At 33.1% G+C, this 18,213-nt stretch overlaps 4 protein-coding genes across 5 annotated transcripts; 3 read left to right on the forward strand and 1 right to left on the reverse strand.

The window, feature by feature from the left end:
• The first annotated feature begins 1,309 nt into the window (after nt 1–1,309).
• Nucleotides 1,310–2,840, forward strand: LOC130613574 (myeloid protein 1-like). The gene is made up of 4 exons (XM_057434899.1): nt 1,310–1,331; nt 1,375–1,465; nt 1,698–1,858; nt 2,399–2,840. Exons 1-4 carry the CDS (start codon nt 1,310–1,312, stop codon nt 2,569–2,571), a joined length of 447 nt encoding a protein of 148 aa, XP_057290882.1. The 3' UTR covers nt 2,572–2,840.
• Nucleotides 2,841–2,882: 42 nt separating this feature from the next.
• Nucleotides 2,883–3,389, forward strand: LOC130613575 (histidine-rich protein PFHRP-II-like). The gene has a single exon (XM_057434900.1). The coding sequence runs from the start codon at nt 2,883–2,885 to the stop codon at nt 3,387–3,389; it is 507 nt and encodes a 168-aa protein (XP_057290883.1).
• Nucleotides 3,390–8,180: 4,791 nt separating this feature from the next.
• On the reverse strand, nt 8,181–9,083 carry LOC130614122 (uncharacterized). The gene is made up of 2 exons (XM_057435526.1): nt 8,974–9,083; nt 8,181–8,889 (listed from the first exon to the last, which is right to left on the reverse strand). The coding sequence occupies exons 1-2, from the start codon at nt 8,977–8,979 to the stop codon at nt 8,284–8,286; spliced, it is 612 nt and encodes a 203-aa protein (XP_057291509.1). The 5' UTR covers nt 8,980–9,083; the 3' UTR covers nt 8,181–8,283.
• Nucleotides 9,084–10,135: 1,052 nt separating this feature from the next.
• LOC130614215 (uncharacterized) lies at nt 10,136–13,361 on the forward strand. Of its 2 annotated transcripts, none has more exons than XM_057435638.1 (2): nt 10,136–10,245; nt 12,091–13,361. In XM_057435638.1, the coding sequence occupies exon 2, from the start codon at nt 12,218–12,220 to the stop codon at nt 12,797–12,799; it is 582 nt and encodes a 193-aa protein (XP_057291621.1). In that variant the 5' UTR covers nt 10,136–10,245; nt 12,091–12,217; the 3' UTR covers nt 12,800–13,361. The 2 variants fall into 2 exon arrangements, with proteins under 2 accessions (XP_057291621.1, XP_057291622.1); XM_057435639.1 differs by lacking the exon at nt 10,136–10,245 and adding an exon at nt 10,296–10,507.
• Nucleotides 13,362–18,213: the final 4,852 nt, after the last annotated feature.

The raw sequence follows: 18,213 nt of genomic DNA on the forward strand, positions 1-18,213 counted from the left end.
ATACCAGATATTTTTGAGTGAGGCTAGGATTTGAAAGTCAATCTTTAATCAAACCCGAACTAGAATAAACATAACTCTCACGAAGGAAGGTTAGGTTGAGACTTTGTCAAAAAATAGGGATATATTAACCCTATTTAATCAGGGTTTTTTCGAACATTTATGTCCAAATTGAATTAAACTCTGCACACTTATAGTACGTCATGAAAAAAACGAACATAGTGACAACAATAAATTTTTGCTTATGTTAACACTGTTTTTGTAACGTCATCAGAACATTGAAATTTGTTCAAAATACCACTGTCAGTTTAAAATTTAATTATTTTAGTTCTAGAGCGACTATATACATTCTGTTTAAAGTTTCTGTCGTCTAAATAAATTTTACTTAACAAATATTCCAGTTTTTACATAATTCGCGTAAAAAACGCCAAGAATTGCCCGAAAATCCGATTTTTCTCGATTTTCGAGTAAAACCAAAAAAAATACGGGAAATCGGACTAATCACGTGTCCTAAATTTACAGTATGATTTTCCTTGGTAAAATAAAGTTGTGTTGTAGATTTCAAGTCCCTACGATAATCTTATCGAAGGTTATTATGTTTCTCAGATTATAAGGATTTTATAGTGATTTTAAAGAAACTTCGAGTAACAGTAAGGCTCTGAGGCGTATGGTACCTAAATATACAATGTCAGGAAAGGCCATAAACATGCAGAATAACAAAAAAGAGTTCTTAAGAAAAATCCAGCTTTATTTCCGCGTGATCTTGTTAAAGTATCTAATTTGCCAATTTTTTTCAGAAGAACGCAAATAAGAACATTTCAGTTAAAGTGTGAGAATGAAGCAAGGATAAACAAAGTCCTGTTGCATGCAGTTTAGCTAGTTCTCTGTTGATGTGGCTAGTTTTTGGTGATTTTGGGATAGCTGCATAGTTGTAACGTCGAGTATAATAATAAGAGTGCTTTTTGACAAAACTGACAACACACATCACATGAGCCATACAACATAAACCACTAACATATCATATAAGAACTATTCATTCTGAAACAGTTATATCAGATTGCTATGAAAAATATTCTTAGGGGGAGGGGGGTGGAGTGGGAGTGGTATAGACTTACCTGAACCAACCCTCCCTCCCTCTCAGTTTCGCAGTACTACATCGAAATTTTATCAAACTGCTTTACAATGACAATTTTTTATTTGAAGTTCTCGTCCAACGGTTTTAGAAAAAAATGATAAACTACAGAATAATCACGTAAGTAATGTATCAAACATATATTTAGAGCTGCCACGTATGCTCCTTAATCGCATTTTAATGGTAGAGTCTGTGTGCTTCTGTTGTTTTTTTTAACATAGGTTTCATGTGTTTATATTTTCTAGGTTTATGTTTCAACGCCATGTGCGGTAGTAATCCATTGAACAAGATTCGTGGATGTGATCGCCAAGGGTGTGGTCATTACGGAGCATCAAGGTACGCAAATCCCTTTCTAGCGATTATTTTGTCTAATTTGTTGCAGCATGGTAAAAGTTGGATCTGCACTGCAACACACTTAAAACATATACTTAAAGCTGAAACTTATTACAAACAAGATACAATTCAGAGAAAGTAACATGTACACCACTGACAAACAGTTTACAACAGCTTACATTTTTGCTTACCTGAATACTAATGAGCGCTAAATCATTAGGAATTTTTTTTTTAGATATGGAGGCAGAAGGCACGATGGAATAGATGTTGAATGTGAGCCAGGGAGTTTTGTGTATGCACCCTTCAGTGGGACCATTGTTAGACAATCAAGGCCCTATAAAACTGGTGGCTCTCACAATAATGGATTAGTGATCAGGGGCTCTGGTTCTTGGAAAGGTATGTACTTGTTATAAGTACGATTGTGATTTTCCCAAGCTTGAATTGATTGGTTGGAGCAACGTTATTCTGTTCATGAATAAATATTCGTTTTTTCATTATCATACAATTTTCTTAAAATTAACAAATCGGTTATTTCTTCGCCTATGTTAGCACTACACCGACTACCAAGAAAAGTTTTTCTTTTTACTTAGTGAAAGCAATTTTTACCTATCAACAACACGATTTTTCAATCAAACGATATTCTATTAATCTAACGAAAGGTTTTATCGCCTATGCAATGCAACCGAAAAGTCACCAGTTTTTATAGAAAATTCTTATCATGTATTTAGGTTCTAAGAAGTATTATATATGGTTAGTTTTTTTGTAGACCTTATTAAACAGAGACCCTTTTTTACCTTATTGAAAATAAAATCAACCTTGCTCAAAAAGCACGTGTAGAAAAATACTTTTAAACACCTGTCACAGTTTTTGTAATTGATCTGTGAGGCGGCAAAATATTTAATTGGAACCAATAACATTCTCTTCACTTCTCTGTAGGATTTAAAGCAAAAATGTGGTGCTTTGCACCAACAAAAACAAGTGGTTGGATGACAGCTCGGCAAAATCTTGGTAGTTCTGTAAGGTTACCTTACTATGGTATTACTCAACATCTACATCTACAATTGCTGAAAAATGGTCGGTCTGTTGACCCAACAAGTTATGTCTGTTAAAAGAACAATTGGAATATATATTTTATATGTTTACCTAACTGCACAATTTTTGTACTAAACTTTTTGTACTAAACACATAATTGTAAATGTTGAATTTAATGCATTTTTATTTAATATATTTTTTAGTTATTCTATTTATCAAATGTTTAATAGAAACGTAAGAAGGGATACTATATACACAATACAACAAGATGTAACAGTATACTGAGCATCTAAAACTTGATGTATGGCTATATGCCATAGAAGCTGGTAATTTACTGCTAAAAGACGAAGATCAAATAAACTGATTTGTGGGTTTGAAGAAGAAACTGATGCGCTACGCAAAACTAAACAATTTTGAACACAATACTGTGTTCATACACTATGCATCATACACTATGTATCACACATGTGAATCATACACTATGCATCATACGTTATGCATCATACATGTGAATTATACGTTATGCATCACACATGTGAATCATACACTATGCATCATACATGTGCATCATACACTATGCATCATACACTATGCATCACACACTATGCATCATACACTATGCATCACACACTATGCATCACACACTATGCATCATACACTATGCATCATACACTATGCATCATACACTATGCATCACACACTATGCATCATACACTATGCATCATACACTATGCATCATACACTATGCATCACACACTATGCATCATACACTATGCATCATACACTATGCATCATACACTATGCATCATACACTATGCATCATACACTATGCATCATACACTATGTAGCATACACCATTTTCTTTCCTTTCAATATGTTTCCTTTTTTTACATAGCATATCTATTGATAAATAAATTATTTTGATGGCTAATGATCTATTAATGTATGTTAAATAAAAACCCCCATAATATATCTCTTTTTATATATATATTTTTATATATAATCACATCATATAATCACATGGGCGTTATTGGTTGCCGTTCTAAAAAACATTACCTTTGTTAACTGAAGGTTCGTATAGAACAATACATCTTGTCTCAACAGAAATCACCAGGAAACTATTTCTTTCAAATATGTATATTACACAGAGAATATACTAAAGTTAAAGTTAAAATGCAGACTATACAATAACAATTAAAATCCTTAAAACAAAACCACTTTGTGTCGTGCACTTTATAGCGAACACCTTCACTTTTAAACTGACGTGCTTTCAAGGTAGCAATTTACATTACTTTCTAAAACCCACCTCACGGACACGCCCAATAACGGGTCATATGAAAAAACTCTTAAAAAACAACGAAAGTTCAAAATATACAAGGCAAACAAATAGGCTTTGAGTCTGTTTTAGTTTTTTCACTGGAAGACATCATAGAAATAATATTATAATATTTATCTATATATTTATATATATTTTGATTATATCTTTAATTATTATTCAAGTCTTCAATATACAAGTCTTTAAATATACTTTTTTCTAAGAATTTGACATTATTTTTCAACGTGAGGAGTTAAACGAAGTTAGTTACATAGTCGACTAGTCAAATCCAAAGATGGAGGAGGAGGTAAATATACAATTAATTTTTTTACTTTTAATTAAATTTCTTTATACTAACTTCTTATATTTATTTGTGATTATAATCAAATTACTATTATTATTTTTGTTTAGTTTGCAAGAAAGGTTTTTCTCTCTCACAAGCTGGAGAGCAACTTAAAGAAGTCCCTTCTACGCAGATTACTTCAGAATGATGCCAAAATTACTCTAATACATACCACTGAAAAATTTCAAATAAGTCGTACAGCGGCCATGCAATTCCTCCTGTGATAAAATTTTTTTTAAAGAACGCGCCTTCAAGCGACAATCCAACAGTTGATGTGGGTGAGTTTGATAACCAAACCCTTCAACATTTCGTACAGCTCTTACATGGAAATGGAGAAACAGTTGTATTTCTAGGTTGGTGAGAAGCGATTAACTTGTACAATATATGTATTAGATTTCAAGTAAAGCTTGTGATAGATTTGATGATTGAGAAGGGGAAAAATCTCATTTCTAAGAATAACATATATGAAGCCATCATAATGATCGATTCGCATGATATCAACGAATGGTTTGATTGTTGTTGTAGTGTTCTGCTGGCAAATAAAGATTTAATGAAAACGAAAGAATGGGGAAACGTGATCGAAACAAATTCAATTTTGTGGCCTAAACCACAAAAAAGGATGGCCAATTTTTAATGATTCCACTAAAAAAACTTTTACTGAAAAGAAATCATGTAAAATAAGGACTGCACTAGTGAAACTGTAGCAACACTTTGTAACAAAAAATGTCTGATTTCGTTTTAAATTATTTTGATTTTAGAATTATGGTCTAAATTGCATTTTGAAAAACAAAGAGGATTAGTTTATCGGACATTTGAATCACGAAAGGAAAATCATTTGGTTTTCAATGTTATTTCCGATGTGTCAAATTTTACTTAGTATTATATTATAAAAATTTATAAACAGCATGAAATATAAATAGATAAAAAATTCAGAATAGCTAATTCTTTCCACAAGAATGAGACCATTATAAACCTTGTTTCTGAGAATTCTTAGCTCATGCACAAGTTGTGTTTTCCATCAGCAAATTTCCTTTGTTTATCTACTCTAATTACGTTCTTGCAAAGATAGACATTTTTCTTTATCGAACCCTAACGTGTTAATACCAAACTTTAATGAGTCACATATTTAAAATTTATAACTAGCCGAGGGACCGGGCGGGTTATGCTACAAGTAAAGCCGGGTTTCCATTCAGCGATCTTGTGCAGGCGGGCGGGAAAAAATGCGCTGTGACGTAAGAATCATACAGAAATATCACTAAAACTGAGAAAAAGAATGCCGAAGTTTCTTCCGCCATGAAAGTTGAAAAATTTCAACTTTTTTTTTTCCGCTTACTTTTTTGAGGCAATCAAAATTCGTTATTTTTGGTGATCGAGCAAATTTTATATTCTAAACAACGTAAGGAAGAGAAAACAGCTGCGGTTGAGAAGAAAACAAAATGTTTGCCATCAATCGCACCAAGGCAATGCGGAAAATTCCAAAGATCATTAAAATCATTAGCGATTTTTAACCATTCTTGTTTAGTATTTGGTACTTTCATATAGTTCCTACTACACAACACTTCCGTAACAACTAGTGTGCTCTCTCGTATGATACCGCATACTGTTGTTGGGCTGACCCGGTAGCTTGATGCAATTGCAAATTGAGAGTGTCCAGTTGCCAATTAGCGCAAAGTGATGCAGAGACGTTCAGCAGGCGTAGTCGTGGGATGCCTGGTCCCGGATATAAAAAATTGGAGCTACCCAGGACAGCAAGAGTTCAAACGAATATAAATCTCGAACTATATGCTGGAATTCACACTTTTCTTCTCTGTCTTTAAAAATTTGTCGCACCCAAAAATTAGTAACTTGTCTTGCCATCTTTGTTTAGATTCTAGTTTCATGCCCGCTTTTTATGCGCGCGTTTTATGAGCGCACACAATGGAAATGATATTATTTTCTAATTCACGTATTCAAAAGAAAATAACTTTATTTATTTGCTTTTATTTCAAGCAATAGTAAGTATAGTAATAAATTCATTGATTTTGTCCGCCAACTTCGCTCCGTCCGCTACGCCTCCACAAAGATCGCTGAATGGAAACCGCGCTTAATTGTGTGACCCAGCATTATAGGCGCCTAAAAAGAGCCGTAAATGGTGCAGCAAATGCAAGTGGAACTCTTCAGTACAGATATGCAGTATGTCGTAAATCAAGTGAAGCGCACACAACATTATATTTTCGGGTGTAATATATCTTAAAAAAAATAATTTTTCCGCAACCTGAGCTGAAATAAAAACACAGTTTACAACCCGTTGTTACCCCATCATAGCAAAAACAATCGATCAATTTTATCTTATTTAGCTGAATAATTTTCCGTGAAAGTTTAAAAATGAATAGTGACACTGGGCTGAGCACTTAGTACAAAAAAAAAATGTCGCACATGCGTAAAAATCTTTTCAAAGAAACATTATCACAACTTCGGTTTTAATAAAAACACAGGAGCCATTCAGGCAGCCATTCGTCCACATAAAATTTTTTTTGCAGAATATGTAGTTACGATTCCCACTTTTAAAAATAGTAAGAGGCATGTAAAGATTTCGCAGCTGGCCGTGAGACACTACATTGATAGATAACATTAAAGAGGAAAGAATTCGCCTCTGTTTTGTTCCACCACAAAACATACGGATGATGACTTAACTTTTAGTTAATTAAAGGGGAACAGAGGTTTGAAAAAATTTTTATATAATTTTTCGTTCAGAGACAGAGAACAAAATTTGTATTTATATAAAAAAATAATTTTTAAAAAGTAATGTATATTGAGCAAAATACAAGCATTTGAAAATTTCCATTTTTGAGTAAAAGTTTACTCTTTGATGTAATAGATGCGTTCTAATGAAGACACATATTTTTTTAAAGTGGAAACTAGCCTTAAACTCGCTTTGTCTTGTCATTTTCTTAAACTCTGACGTCATTATTATTTTCCCGTCTAAGTAAGTCAGTAGGTAAATAGCTGAGTAACGGAAAGTTCCTTTTTACGTGGTGTCATTTGTAAAGAGTGAGCCAATGTCACAAATTTTTCGGATCTATGTACAGGGCACTTTGATTACACTCATAAGCACAAAATTTGGTACTTATAGATAAATACCACCGGGTATGTTTACAAAAGGGAACAGCGTCGACGTTGTTTGATGTTGTTGTTAGGTAGCTTAGCTACCCTATTTATTAGTTAATACTAAGTGAAACAGGTTACCCCGTATGCCAAATGCTTCTTTATAAAAGAACCTTAGAAAAATTTCCATGAGGATTACTTTCGTATTATCCAAAATTAAAAAACTTTCAAGATAAACTTTTGCGATTTTGTGATTTATAATTTTTCTAATTTCTCACAGAACTTTTTAGGTTTAAAACCGATATCAATAAAATAGAGACATCAATAAACTGTTTTTGACAGCATATCAATTTTGACAAGCTTCCTTTTCAGAAAACATTAAAAGTGATTCTCATTATTAAAATAAGTCAGATAGATAAAATGTGTCCTAGGTTTAGGACCAAATACCTTATCCAGCTCAGAGAAAGTGGGAATGTGCTTCTATAGTACAATGCTAAATACATAATCTAAATTTTATGCCGTATAAATACAAAGTTGTTAGAAAGTTATTTTTGTGTCCACCTGGATCTGCAACACGGTTACTTGCACTAATCGTTTAGCTGTTTTAACCTGGACTGAGACTTCAGGTCTGCCTATTACAAGTTGATATCACTTCTCCCAAATTTTGTTATTTCATAAAAGGAACCTGAAAATGTACAAACATTTACTTATGAAAAATAGGTTTCTGATCCATAAAAGAAATGATTACAAGCCGAATGCGTTACCACTACACCATCTCCGTCCGTCATAATCGCAGAATTACATCAATACATTGCAGATTTTGAATTTTTTTTATTTTTGTTTTATTTGTATTTGTTTTCCCTTTTTACACTTATTTCCCCCTTTTTAGAGGAAATGTTTCTTTAGAAGAACATCGTTTATTTGAAAATAGAAAGACATTGAAATATTCTATGTTACTTTTTTAAAAAATCAAATTACAACAAAAACAGCAAAATTATTACACTGTTGTAGTTCATCAGTAGAATAGTTCGCACATTCCGTAAATTTTTATTTCTGTGGACTCTTTCGTGGACTTTGTAAAATTGGCCAACCATTATTAGACTTTGTGAAATATAATTGAAACAATCTTGCCATGGTTTTTGGATTTGTTTCGATCAAATCTTCCCATTCTTTCGTTTTCATTAAATCTTTATTTGCCAGCAGAACACTACAACAACAATCCAACCATTCATTGATATCATGCGAATCGATTATTATGATGGCTTCATATATGTTGTCCTTTGAAATGAGATTTTTTCCCTTCTCAATCATCAAATCTATCACAAGCTTCACTTGAAATTTGAAAGATATTTTGTACAAGTTAATCATTTCTCTCCAATCTAAAAATACAACTGCTTCTCCATTTCCATGTAAATACTGCACAAAATGTTGAATGGTATGTTCACCAAACTCACTTACATCAACTTTTGGACTAACGCCTTGAGGTGCTTTTTCCAGACTATTTTTCATTACGACGGAGAATTGGATGGCTGCTGTACGACTCAGTTGAAACGTTTCATCTTCACGAAGCAAAATAACTTGCTCATCATTTTGAAGAAGGTTGTTAAGAAGAGTCTTTGTTAGGTTGTTCTCTAGCTGGCGAGATAATGAAATCTAAATTAAGAAATAATGATAATAAAACCAACAAAATAAACTAATAGTTAACAAAGTTAAAACATATAAGATGTATAAAATCACCTCCATCTCTCGATTTGATGTGTCGTTCAAGCAGACTATGACTACATACTATGAAGACACTTCATGTTAACAGTCATAATCAGTTCTTAGAAAAATACGTTATATTTGAGTATCCTTTTGTTTAAAGATTATGTTATTTAACATTGGGTTTAAAAAAAATATGGCTACTCACACACACTGCAGAATTTTTTAAACTAAATTCAGTTTATAAGAAATTGAGGTTTTATATGCTTATTATTTGGATCATTCAAATAATTCAAACACAGGGATAAGGGAATAATACGAAAAACAAAATATAAAACTGCAGAAATTTGTTGATTCGAATTAATTCTTTAATTTCATCTATCCCAGAATAGTGTGAGGAATTTGATGTAAAATTGGCTAAACCTTAGAATAATTCTAATAAAGCTGAGAGTTTCATAAAACATACATTGTTATGATACTTCTGATAAACTAGCTAACACTTCTGGTGACATCATATTTTAAAATAAAAAGTTAATGCATAAAATTATCGTTGCCTTGGTTTTATTTCATGCATATCACAAATCAGCGATAAAAAACCAAAGAAAAAAATCTAACTATTTATAGTTTTTACAAAAGAATTTACATTAAAATAGTTCTTTGTTTTAAGATATCCCTCCTCTACATTTTCCACATCCAGAGACACCTCTCATCTTATACTGTCAGCAAAAAACAAAGCATGGCACTACAGCTTGAATTTATTACGAATTTTTTTCAGACACTGGCATCCACAGTAAATGATAATTTCTTTAGATATTTTACCTTCTATTCGGCCGTATATCAGCTACTTTTCATCCAGTCTGTAAAGCATATCGGTGGTAATAACCCACTACTAAAAGCACCTTAGTAGTCCCCTTAACCTGCAGAATTTTAAAAACAGCTTCAACTCTGCTTTCCAAATTGGTTTATTTGATATTGAATTAGCTTCTTCTGAAAAGAACCCAAAATCAAATCAAAAATTTTATCAGCGAAGAAAAAATGTCATACAGAAATAAAATATCCTTCACAACTTTACCTCATCATTCTGCATAGCACATTATAAAAGTGCTTAGCTTAGATATATTTTTTTTCTTGTAATAAGCCAACCATTTTCCCTTTCTGCATGTAAAAACCTCTAGTGAAAATCGGCCCTTAAGAAAGATAGATACGTCAAACCAAAACAAAAAACTTTATGTAAATAAACTTTTATGAAAGCTTTTTTTTGAAAATTGTGTTTAAACAGCTTGGTTTCAAAAAATGGCGATGAAAAAGGTAACTCTATTTTGTGTAAACAAAAAACTTATAAAAACTTAAGTAGAAAAAGGAAAAGAAAAAAAACTGTATATAAAAATCCATATTGTGAAACAGTTTTCCATGTAAAAAAAGAGACAGAGAATATTATAGTCCATATAAGTTTTTACACCGACAATAGCTAAGTTCACTTGTTTCTCACAAAATTGTAATTGTATTATTGTTGTTTTACTTGGACACTGTTCAAAATAAGTTTTATATATGGTGATAGCTAATTTTAAAGGTTCGTATTGTTAATTTTCGATAAACAAATGTATCCATTTTTTTATGCAAAATTAATGCATTTTCTCCTCTTTTAGAAAGCATTCTTAAAGAATTAGCGGGCGCTTAATTTAGATGAGCGGTTAATAGATAATCCTTTTGGCGAAGCATTTTAAGCTTTGGTGTATAGGGAAAACTGTAAAGTGTTTGTTTCGCGTAGAGTAACCAAGAAATACCGTAATTTTATTTGAAATCTGAGTTGTTAATTATTATCTTACGCTCCTCCACCTCCATACAGCGCGAGCAAGTACTCGTTCGAATTTTTGGCAAAAGTATATTTGACAAGTTAGTTGTGTTTGTCTTCTAAGTAAAAATTAGAAATTATTTGAGGAGGGTTTTTTTGAAGGTAGCAAAATGGATTAAAAACCAGATCATGTGATATTGTATAAAATAACGTTTGTGAATCATTATTCCGTTCAATGAATGAATGCACTTTGGAAAACTTGATTGCCACAACTCCTGAGGCTAGGTTGGTTTGAAACTTACACACATGATTAAGAAGGAGGAGGAATTCAGCTACATGAATCTAAAACTTTTGTTTTCCATCAAATGCAACTCGAACTAAAAGTGTTGGTCCAAAAAATGTTTTTTGAAAACGCGTGGCTAATGTTGCTCGTGGTGTATAACAATCAATATGTTGCTACGCTTTTGCATTAAAAAAATATTGCAAAAACTCTGCAACAAAATTTACCTAATTACAAATTTGCATTTGCAACAAAAATGTCACCCATATGTATCAACATTATTTTAACATTTTACGTATTTTTTGAACAAGCTTGGTGGAAACAACGTAAACAAACAAGGCTATCCAAGAAAACAAGCTTAAAGGTTTTCTTTTGTCGCAGCACCTTTCGGAAACGATTGTGAAAACAGCGCTGTTGAAATCGCCAAGCCACAGGTCACGAGGCAACTTTTTCACGCGATAATAATAAACGTAAATTTGTGACTATCGCTCAAAAAGATTGCCCCGTGTCTCCGTAGCTTAAAGCCATGACTTCATGCAGTGTTTTAGTTTCCCTTAAAGTGTCGCAGTTTTTGTCTTTCTCGTAAAGAAGTAAGCTTATTTGTTTTTTTATTCCAAGGACATGTTTGTGGATAAGTTTTCTTGTTGTAAGATACGGCGCCATTAATAAACTTTTTTGCAAAAAACTTGCAATAACATTTTGCTGCACATGATCGTAGCCCCGCGGCTAACAGGTTAAGAGACAAGTTTGGAGACAAAACATAATTAAATGAGTTTTTTTAGAGTAACGACTTATTATCACCATCAGTAGCAGTAGCATGCGATACTATTGGACCTATAAAATACGCAACCTTATTATTTTATTTACATGGTCACTGTCATTCATTGGCTTAAATGCTGTTGTCGAAAAAACTGCATTAAGGATAACTTTAATAATCCTTGTTTAATTTTACGCTTTTCTTTAAAAAGTGTGTTAAGGTGGATTCACATCAAGGCGAAGAGGTTAAGCTGAATTTCAACCGATTATATTATCCATGTAAAAATATGTAGAAAAACATCGCACAGATTTTCTTTTTTTTTAGATTGAGATTTTAAGTGGAGAAGGATTAAAAAACGAAATTCTTTCGCTTTTTTTTGAAAAACGACCAGAAAGTTGTGCTGTTCAGTGAAACAGAAGAATTCGAATTAAAGTTAAGTGTGTCGATAGCCATGCATTTTTCTCCGGTGATGAAACAAACTTTACAAGCCTTTTCAAATCATGTTGATGGTGAAAGTGCTCCTCAATCACCAAAACATCGCATTAACGTCAGCGAGTTTGAGAAAGAAACCGTCGGACGTTTTGTTCAATATTTGCATGGACAAAGTTTGATGGATGCTTCGTTATCATGGAGGGATGTCGTTAACTTGTATAAGATAGGCCTGAAATTTCAAGTAAAATCTTTGATAGATTTGATGATTGAGAAGGGAAAAAATCTCATTTCAAAGGATAACATATATGAAGCCATCATGTTCATCGATTCGCATGATATCAACGAATGGTTGGATTGTTGTTGTAGTGTTCTGCTGGCAAATAAAGATTTAATGAAAACGAAAGAATGGGAAGACTTGATCGAAGCAAATCCAAAAACAATGGCAAGATTGCTAAATTACTACATCATAAAAAAAGAAGAAGAAGAAGAAGAACAAAAGGAAAAAGAAGAAAAAAAAGAAAAAAAAGACGAAGAGGTGGCCAACAAAACTCGGAAAAACGCCGGTACCGCCATGCCATTTCGTACATATAGTTGCAAATAGCTCGCCGAACTCCCACGGCAACATCGACCTTAACATTTCTTTTTAATGCCAGGTTTATATACGGTTTTTTTCTTTATATTCGAGTATATGTTTATGTTTTGATGCAAAAACTAAACCTGAATCTAGATTAAACGTACGCATTGTAATGACAAGTATGTACCCAGGCCCCCTTTTAAAAATTGCTCTAACATTGTCTGCGAGTAAGAACCATGAAAGTGAAAACTTTCCAGAGTTATGGACATATTTGTAGAAACCACACGAATCTTTCGCTGTAGCCAATATTTAAGTTTTTAAGCGTAATGGTCGAAGTCGTTATGTTTTCCGATTGATTGAAATTAAAATTTGTGATTTATTGCACATTAAATAGCCAAATATAAGTAAAAGGTAGCTACGGATTCCGTAGCTACTTTTTACTTATACGGCTTTACGGTTTCCGCGCATTTTCTCAAATTATTAAAAATTCTGCCATTTTATCAGCGTTGCCTAGTAAGTTTATCTGGTCATTTGTTTGTATATTTTTTTAAATTTCTGATTGAGCGAGACAAGATATTTTTAAAACGGCGATGGAGTTTTTGTTGTTTTTTAAAGATGATGGGATGAAACTACCAATTTAGCTAGCATGAAACTACCTATTTAGGTCAAAATTCTCTAATGCTAGCATCATAATAGAATTCTTTCAGACAGATTTTTCCAGGTACCTAGCTGCGACACACACTGCACAGTGAGTGGCATAATTCTGCTTTAAATAATAATAATAATAATAATAATAATAATAATAATAATAAATATTTAAAGTGGCTAGCCCAGAAAATCACAAAAACCTATAGTTAGTGGATTGTTTCCACTGGGGGCCACTAGAACAAAAAAGAAACAAAAAAATGATAAACCTTAGACTGCCTCAGCACAATCAAACATAGTAACATTTATAATCTGTGAAAATTAAAAAAGAAAAAGAATAAAAAACAAAAATTAAAAAGTTAAAAAGTGATCTCCATTAGAATTTGCCAAATACATTCGAGATGGAAGTCTTAAACAAAAGCAGACTTCCATCACAGGTCACTTGGTCTGGAAGATTATTCCACACTTTTGCAGCTCTAAATGGGAAGGCTTTTTTGCCAAATTCCGTGTTGACCAAGGGAAGTGTGAACCTGTTTTTTGAAGCTCCTCTTGTTTGATGATTATGACAGTTTTTTGTCAAAAGGAATTTTGAGCGCATGTAATCAGGAGCAATGTGATTCATGGCTTTGAAAACTAATATGGCATCGTTTTTGATGAGTAAATTATTCATTGAATATTCCCTCTCTTTCCCAAGAAAGGTACGGACACATTTTAATCGTTTTTCTAGTTTTCCCAATCTACCTTGGGTGGCACAAGCCCATGCCGAGGAGCAGTAGTGGAAATATGGTATGACAAGTGCATTAATTAAAAGGTTTTTTGTGTGAGGTGTTAAACAGGATGCAATGGTTCTAATTTTAGAATATTTAATTAGTATTTTTCTATTTATGTCATTAATGTGCTTTTCCCATTGCATTTTTTGATCAAATGTTACCCCAAGATATTTAACTTTTTCGCTCCTCTTCAAAGGAATACCCATATAGTTGATAGTTTTGTTCTCAACTTTTTTTAACTGGCTGTGGTTGCCGAAAAAGATTGTTTCAGTTTTGTCCGTATTAATAGTCATTTTGTTATTATTCAGCCAGAGGTCGACTTGCGAAAGTTCTAACTCGACCTGGGAGACAAGGGTATCCAAGTTTTTATGAGACGAAATAATTATTGTATCATCTGCATATAGATGGTGGTAGTTTGAATTGATGACAGATTTTAAGTCATCAATATACAAAAGAAAGAGCAGGGGCCCCAACACAGATCCCTGCGGCACCCCAAAAGCGTCTTCATGAAGCAGATCTGATCCTGTGTCGTTTACAAGAGTCAGCTGCATTCGGCCCGTTAAGTAGGACTCGAACCAGTCAAAGGCAGCATCTCTGATGCCAAAACACCATAGTTTTTTTAACAAAATTTTATGATCAACAGTGTCAAAAGCTTTTTTAAGGTCAATGAGCACAGCACAAACAAAGTTATGTTGGTCGAGCTCAGTAAGAATAAAATCAGAGACATCGACTACTGCAGTTTCTGTGGAAAAGAGTTTTCGAAATCCGGACTGTCTGTCATTCAGGAAGTTGTGCTCAGAAATAAAATGAGACATTTGCTCATGCACTAACTTTTCAAAAATTTTCATAGGAATTGGCAAAATGGAGATAGGCCGATAATTAGTAGGATCTGTTTTATTGCCACTTTTAAAAATAGGCGAGACCCTTTTAGTCTTCCAACATTTAGGTACATAACCAGTAAATAAAGATTTGTTGAAAAGACTTGATAAATAAATACTTAAAACTGACGAACCTGCTTTTAGCAGTCGTGAACCAATTCCGTCCAAGCCTGTAGCTTTATTAAGTTTTAGTGAACTAATTATTTTTTCGACACTTTTGGTCTCAATACGAGCCCACCGAAAATCGTGTCCGCTAACAGGTGGATTAACATTAGTAGTGTCAGAAGAAAATTTAGAGGCTAGTTTGGCACCAACACTGACAAAAAATGAATTGAATGTGTTGGAAATTTCTTTTGGGTGAGAAGTTTCTGTACCATCGTTTTGGACTACTCGTTTTATCGAGGTAGTATTGCCTGACTTATCAGGAACCAGTTTTTTTAGGGTTTTCCAAAGTTGTTTTGGCCGTTTTTGAAAGTCCTGCAAAACGTCATTATAGTACTCGTTTTTGAGTCGATTTTTGAGACCTATTACCTGGTTCCTTTTTTGTTTGAAAGCTTCCCAGTCTATGATGGATTTTGTTTTTGATGCTTTCCGTTTCAAGAAGTCTCTTTCTTTGATGGCTATTATTAATTCATCAGTGACCCATGCCTCAACACGGCCAGAAAATCTATGTGTTTTGAAAGGGGCATGTTTGTCAGCCACTGTTTTAACATTTTTATTTAGTTTCTCACATGCTTCATCAAGGTCATCATAATTATTAAAATATGACCAGTCTAAATTCCTGAGGTCCTTCAGAAAAGCCTCTTTACTGAAGTTCTTGTAGCTACGAACCTTGCATGTTTTAGGTTCAAATTTTGGCCTTTTGAATTTTCTGATCACATAAACTAAATTGTGATCACTGATGCCTAAATCCATGACACCAGTTTTAGAAATACAAGAACTGTTAGAAAGTATCAAGTCTATAAGAGTGCTACTATTTTCAGTAACACGAGTTGGCTCCGTAATATGTTGTTTTAGGAAAAGAGTGGAGCATAATTCCTTTATTTTGGAGGAAAGAGCATATTTTGAAAGCATGTTACAGTTAAAATCTCCCAAGATAAAAACTTCTTTTTCTTTTGGGAGCTTGTTAAAACACTGTTTAAAATGAGTACACAGGTTTTCGGTACTCTGCAAATCACTACCTCCAGGTGGCCTGTAAACCCCACACACGTAAATAGGTTTAGTTTTTTTCAGGCACACTTTCACCCATAGTGATTCAACATTTTCGAAGTAAAGGTGTTTCAAAAGGTGGCTATCCAAGTTTTCATTAACAAAAATTAGAACACCCCCACCTCGTCTATTCCGATCATTCCTATAACAAACATAGCCATCAATTTTAACGTCATTGTCAGTGATGGTGTCATCAATTTTGGTTTCACAGATGGAGAATACATCAAGTTTTGTTTGATGTAGCAGAAGTTTAACATAGTCTAGTTTGGATGACAGACCATTAATGTTGAGATGGGCCATTTTTAAGCCCTTCCCATTTCTGATTGCCTCAAAATCAAAGTTTTCATCAATAGTAATATTGATGTTGTCCGGAATTTCGTCACCAAATGACTCCTCATTAGCAAAGGGCAAATTACGAGAAAGACAGGGACTGCAAACGAAAAACAGTTTATCTTCAGGAGTCTTCATAAATTGTTGATATTTTTTATCAGAAATACGCTCACATTTTTTATGAGCCCATAATCCACACTTGTCACAAGAAAGTGCTTTGTGTGTTTTTGCCACAGGTTTTAAGCATGAAGAACAGGGATACTTAACAGGACCTGGGTTGAGGCAGATGTCCCCTGACAAGAGGATTAACAAATAGAAATACTTGTGCCTGCTTGGCTTAAGTTTTGATAAAGCCATTAATTTTAATTGGAGAGTGAGCTGGCTTTCAGAAACTCTATTGCAGGCATCAAGTGAAGAGATAGAAAAGAAACTCCTATCTAGTCGACTCATTTCGTTGTTGTTGGGTGAGCTACTTTTGAACGAAGGTTTTGTATTGCTCAAAAATACAACGAACACAAAAATCAGTTTTAGCGTAAATGTGGGGTTTCCTACCTAAGTAAAGTTATTTTTAAGTCGTAGAGAGATCATTCTACGGTTATGTGCTCTTCCAAAACTATGTTTGAAGGATCTAAGGCAAGCCCATTTCCTTACGATGTTACACAGAAGGAGCAGCAGGAACCCACAACACAGCAAAGCTACCATATTAGATGATAGATGGATAAAAAACTGACTGGGATAAAAACAATTTATTAACAAAAACAATAATTTAAAAACTTACAAAACAACAAATTAAAGAAATGAAAAGATATAAATGAAGTAAAAAAGGCAGTACAATATATAATAAATCAAAAAGGACTTAGCTGTCAAAGCAGGAGCTCTTCAAGAGTAGGAATGTCTATCACAGAGCTTATGCTTGGCAGTTACATCTGTTCACAATATATGTTGGCTAATATAGATAAATAAGTATTTTGCCGTTATACAAATGTTACAAGTTTTAATTTCTTTAAATAATTACAGAAATGGTTGTGTTATTACCAAGCGCTGTTTTTAAGTAAAAAAAAGAGAGTGAAAATAATATTGAATATTGATATCAAGTATAGTAAAGAAATATGTTAACTATATTGACTAAAAAAATTACTGGTATAATCTACAAAAGTCTATATACGAGTGTTGTTAATTATTTATGTATTTTTAACACGTGACTCTTAAAGCCACGTGTGACGAATGTGATGTAGATGTATACTTTTTAGATGCTTCGGCAGTACAGAAAATATTTTGTTGATATAAGACACGTTTTCATGAGTTCCTTTTTACGAGATATTGCATGGTCAAACCGAGCCGGATAGTTTTGATATCATTTATACGTTATTTATTAAATTATTTATTACTAGCTGTTTCCCGTGAAAGAATCCACTGTATTCCGTTTAATTTATGTAGCAGATATATGTCCATCAAAAAACAAACAATACAGCAGTGCGCATCTTACATCTGCATTATTATATAAATGACCAAAAAAATTAAAGATTTTCAACCACTGCAGTATATATGTGACATTTAAAATCTAAATCTACTAAAATTACTTGCTCTGACCATCTGACAAATGCGAAAA

This window comes from Hydractinia symbiolongicarpus, chromosome 11 (genome assembly GCF_029227915.1).
Source record: "Hydractinia symbiolongicarpus strain clone_291-10 chromosome 11, HSymV2.1, whole genome shotgun sequence".
NCBI lineage: Eukaryota > Metazoa > Cnidaria > Hydrozoa > Anthoathecata > Hydractiniidae > Hydractinia > Hydractinia symbiolongicarpus.

Bases quoted from the DNA above. Each gene is read 5' to 3' on its own strand.
- LOC130614215 (XM_057435638.1), top strand. From the start codon at position 12,218: ATGCATTTTTCTCCGGTGATGAAACAAACTTTACAAGCCTTTTCAAAT.
- LOC130613574 (XM_057434899.1), top strand. From the start codon at position 1,310: ATGGTAGAGTCTGTGTGCTTCT. The intron at 1,466-1,697 runs GTACGCAAATCC...TTTTTTTTTTAG, and splicing joins GGTCATTACGGAGCATCAAG to ATATGGAGGCAGAAGGCACG. The intron at 1,859-2,398 runs GTATGTACTTGT...ACTTCTCTGTAG, and splicing joins GGGCTCTGGTTCTTGGAAAG to GATTTAAAGCAAAAATGTGG.
- LOC130613575 (XM_057434900.1), top strand. From the start codon at position 2,883: ATGCGCTACGCAAAACTAAACAATTTTGAACACAATACTGTGTTCATA.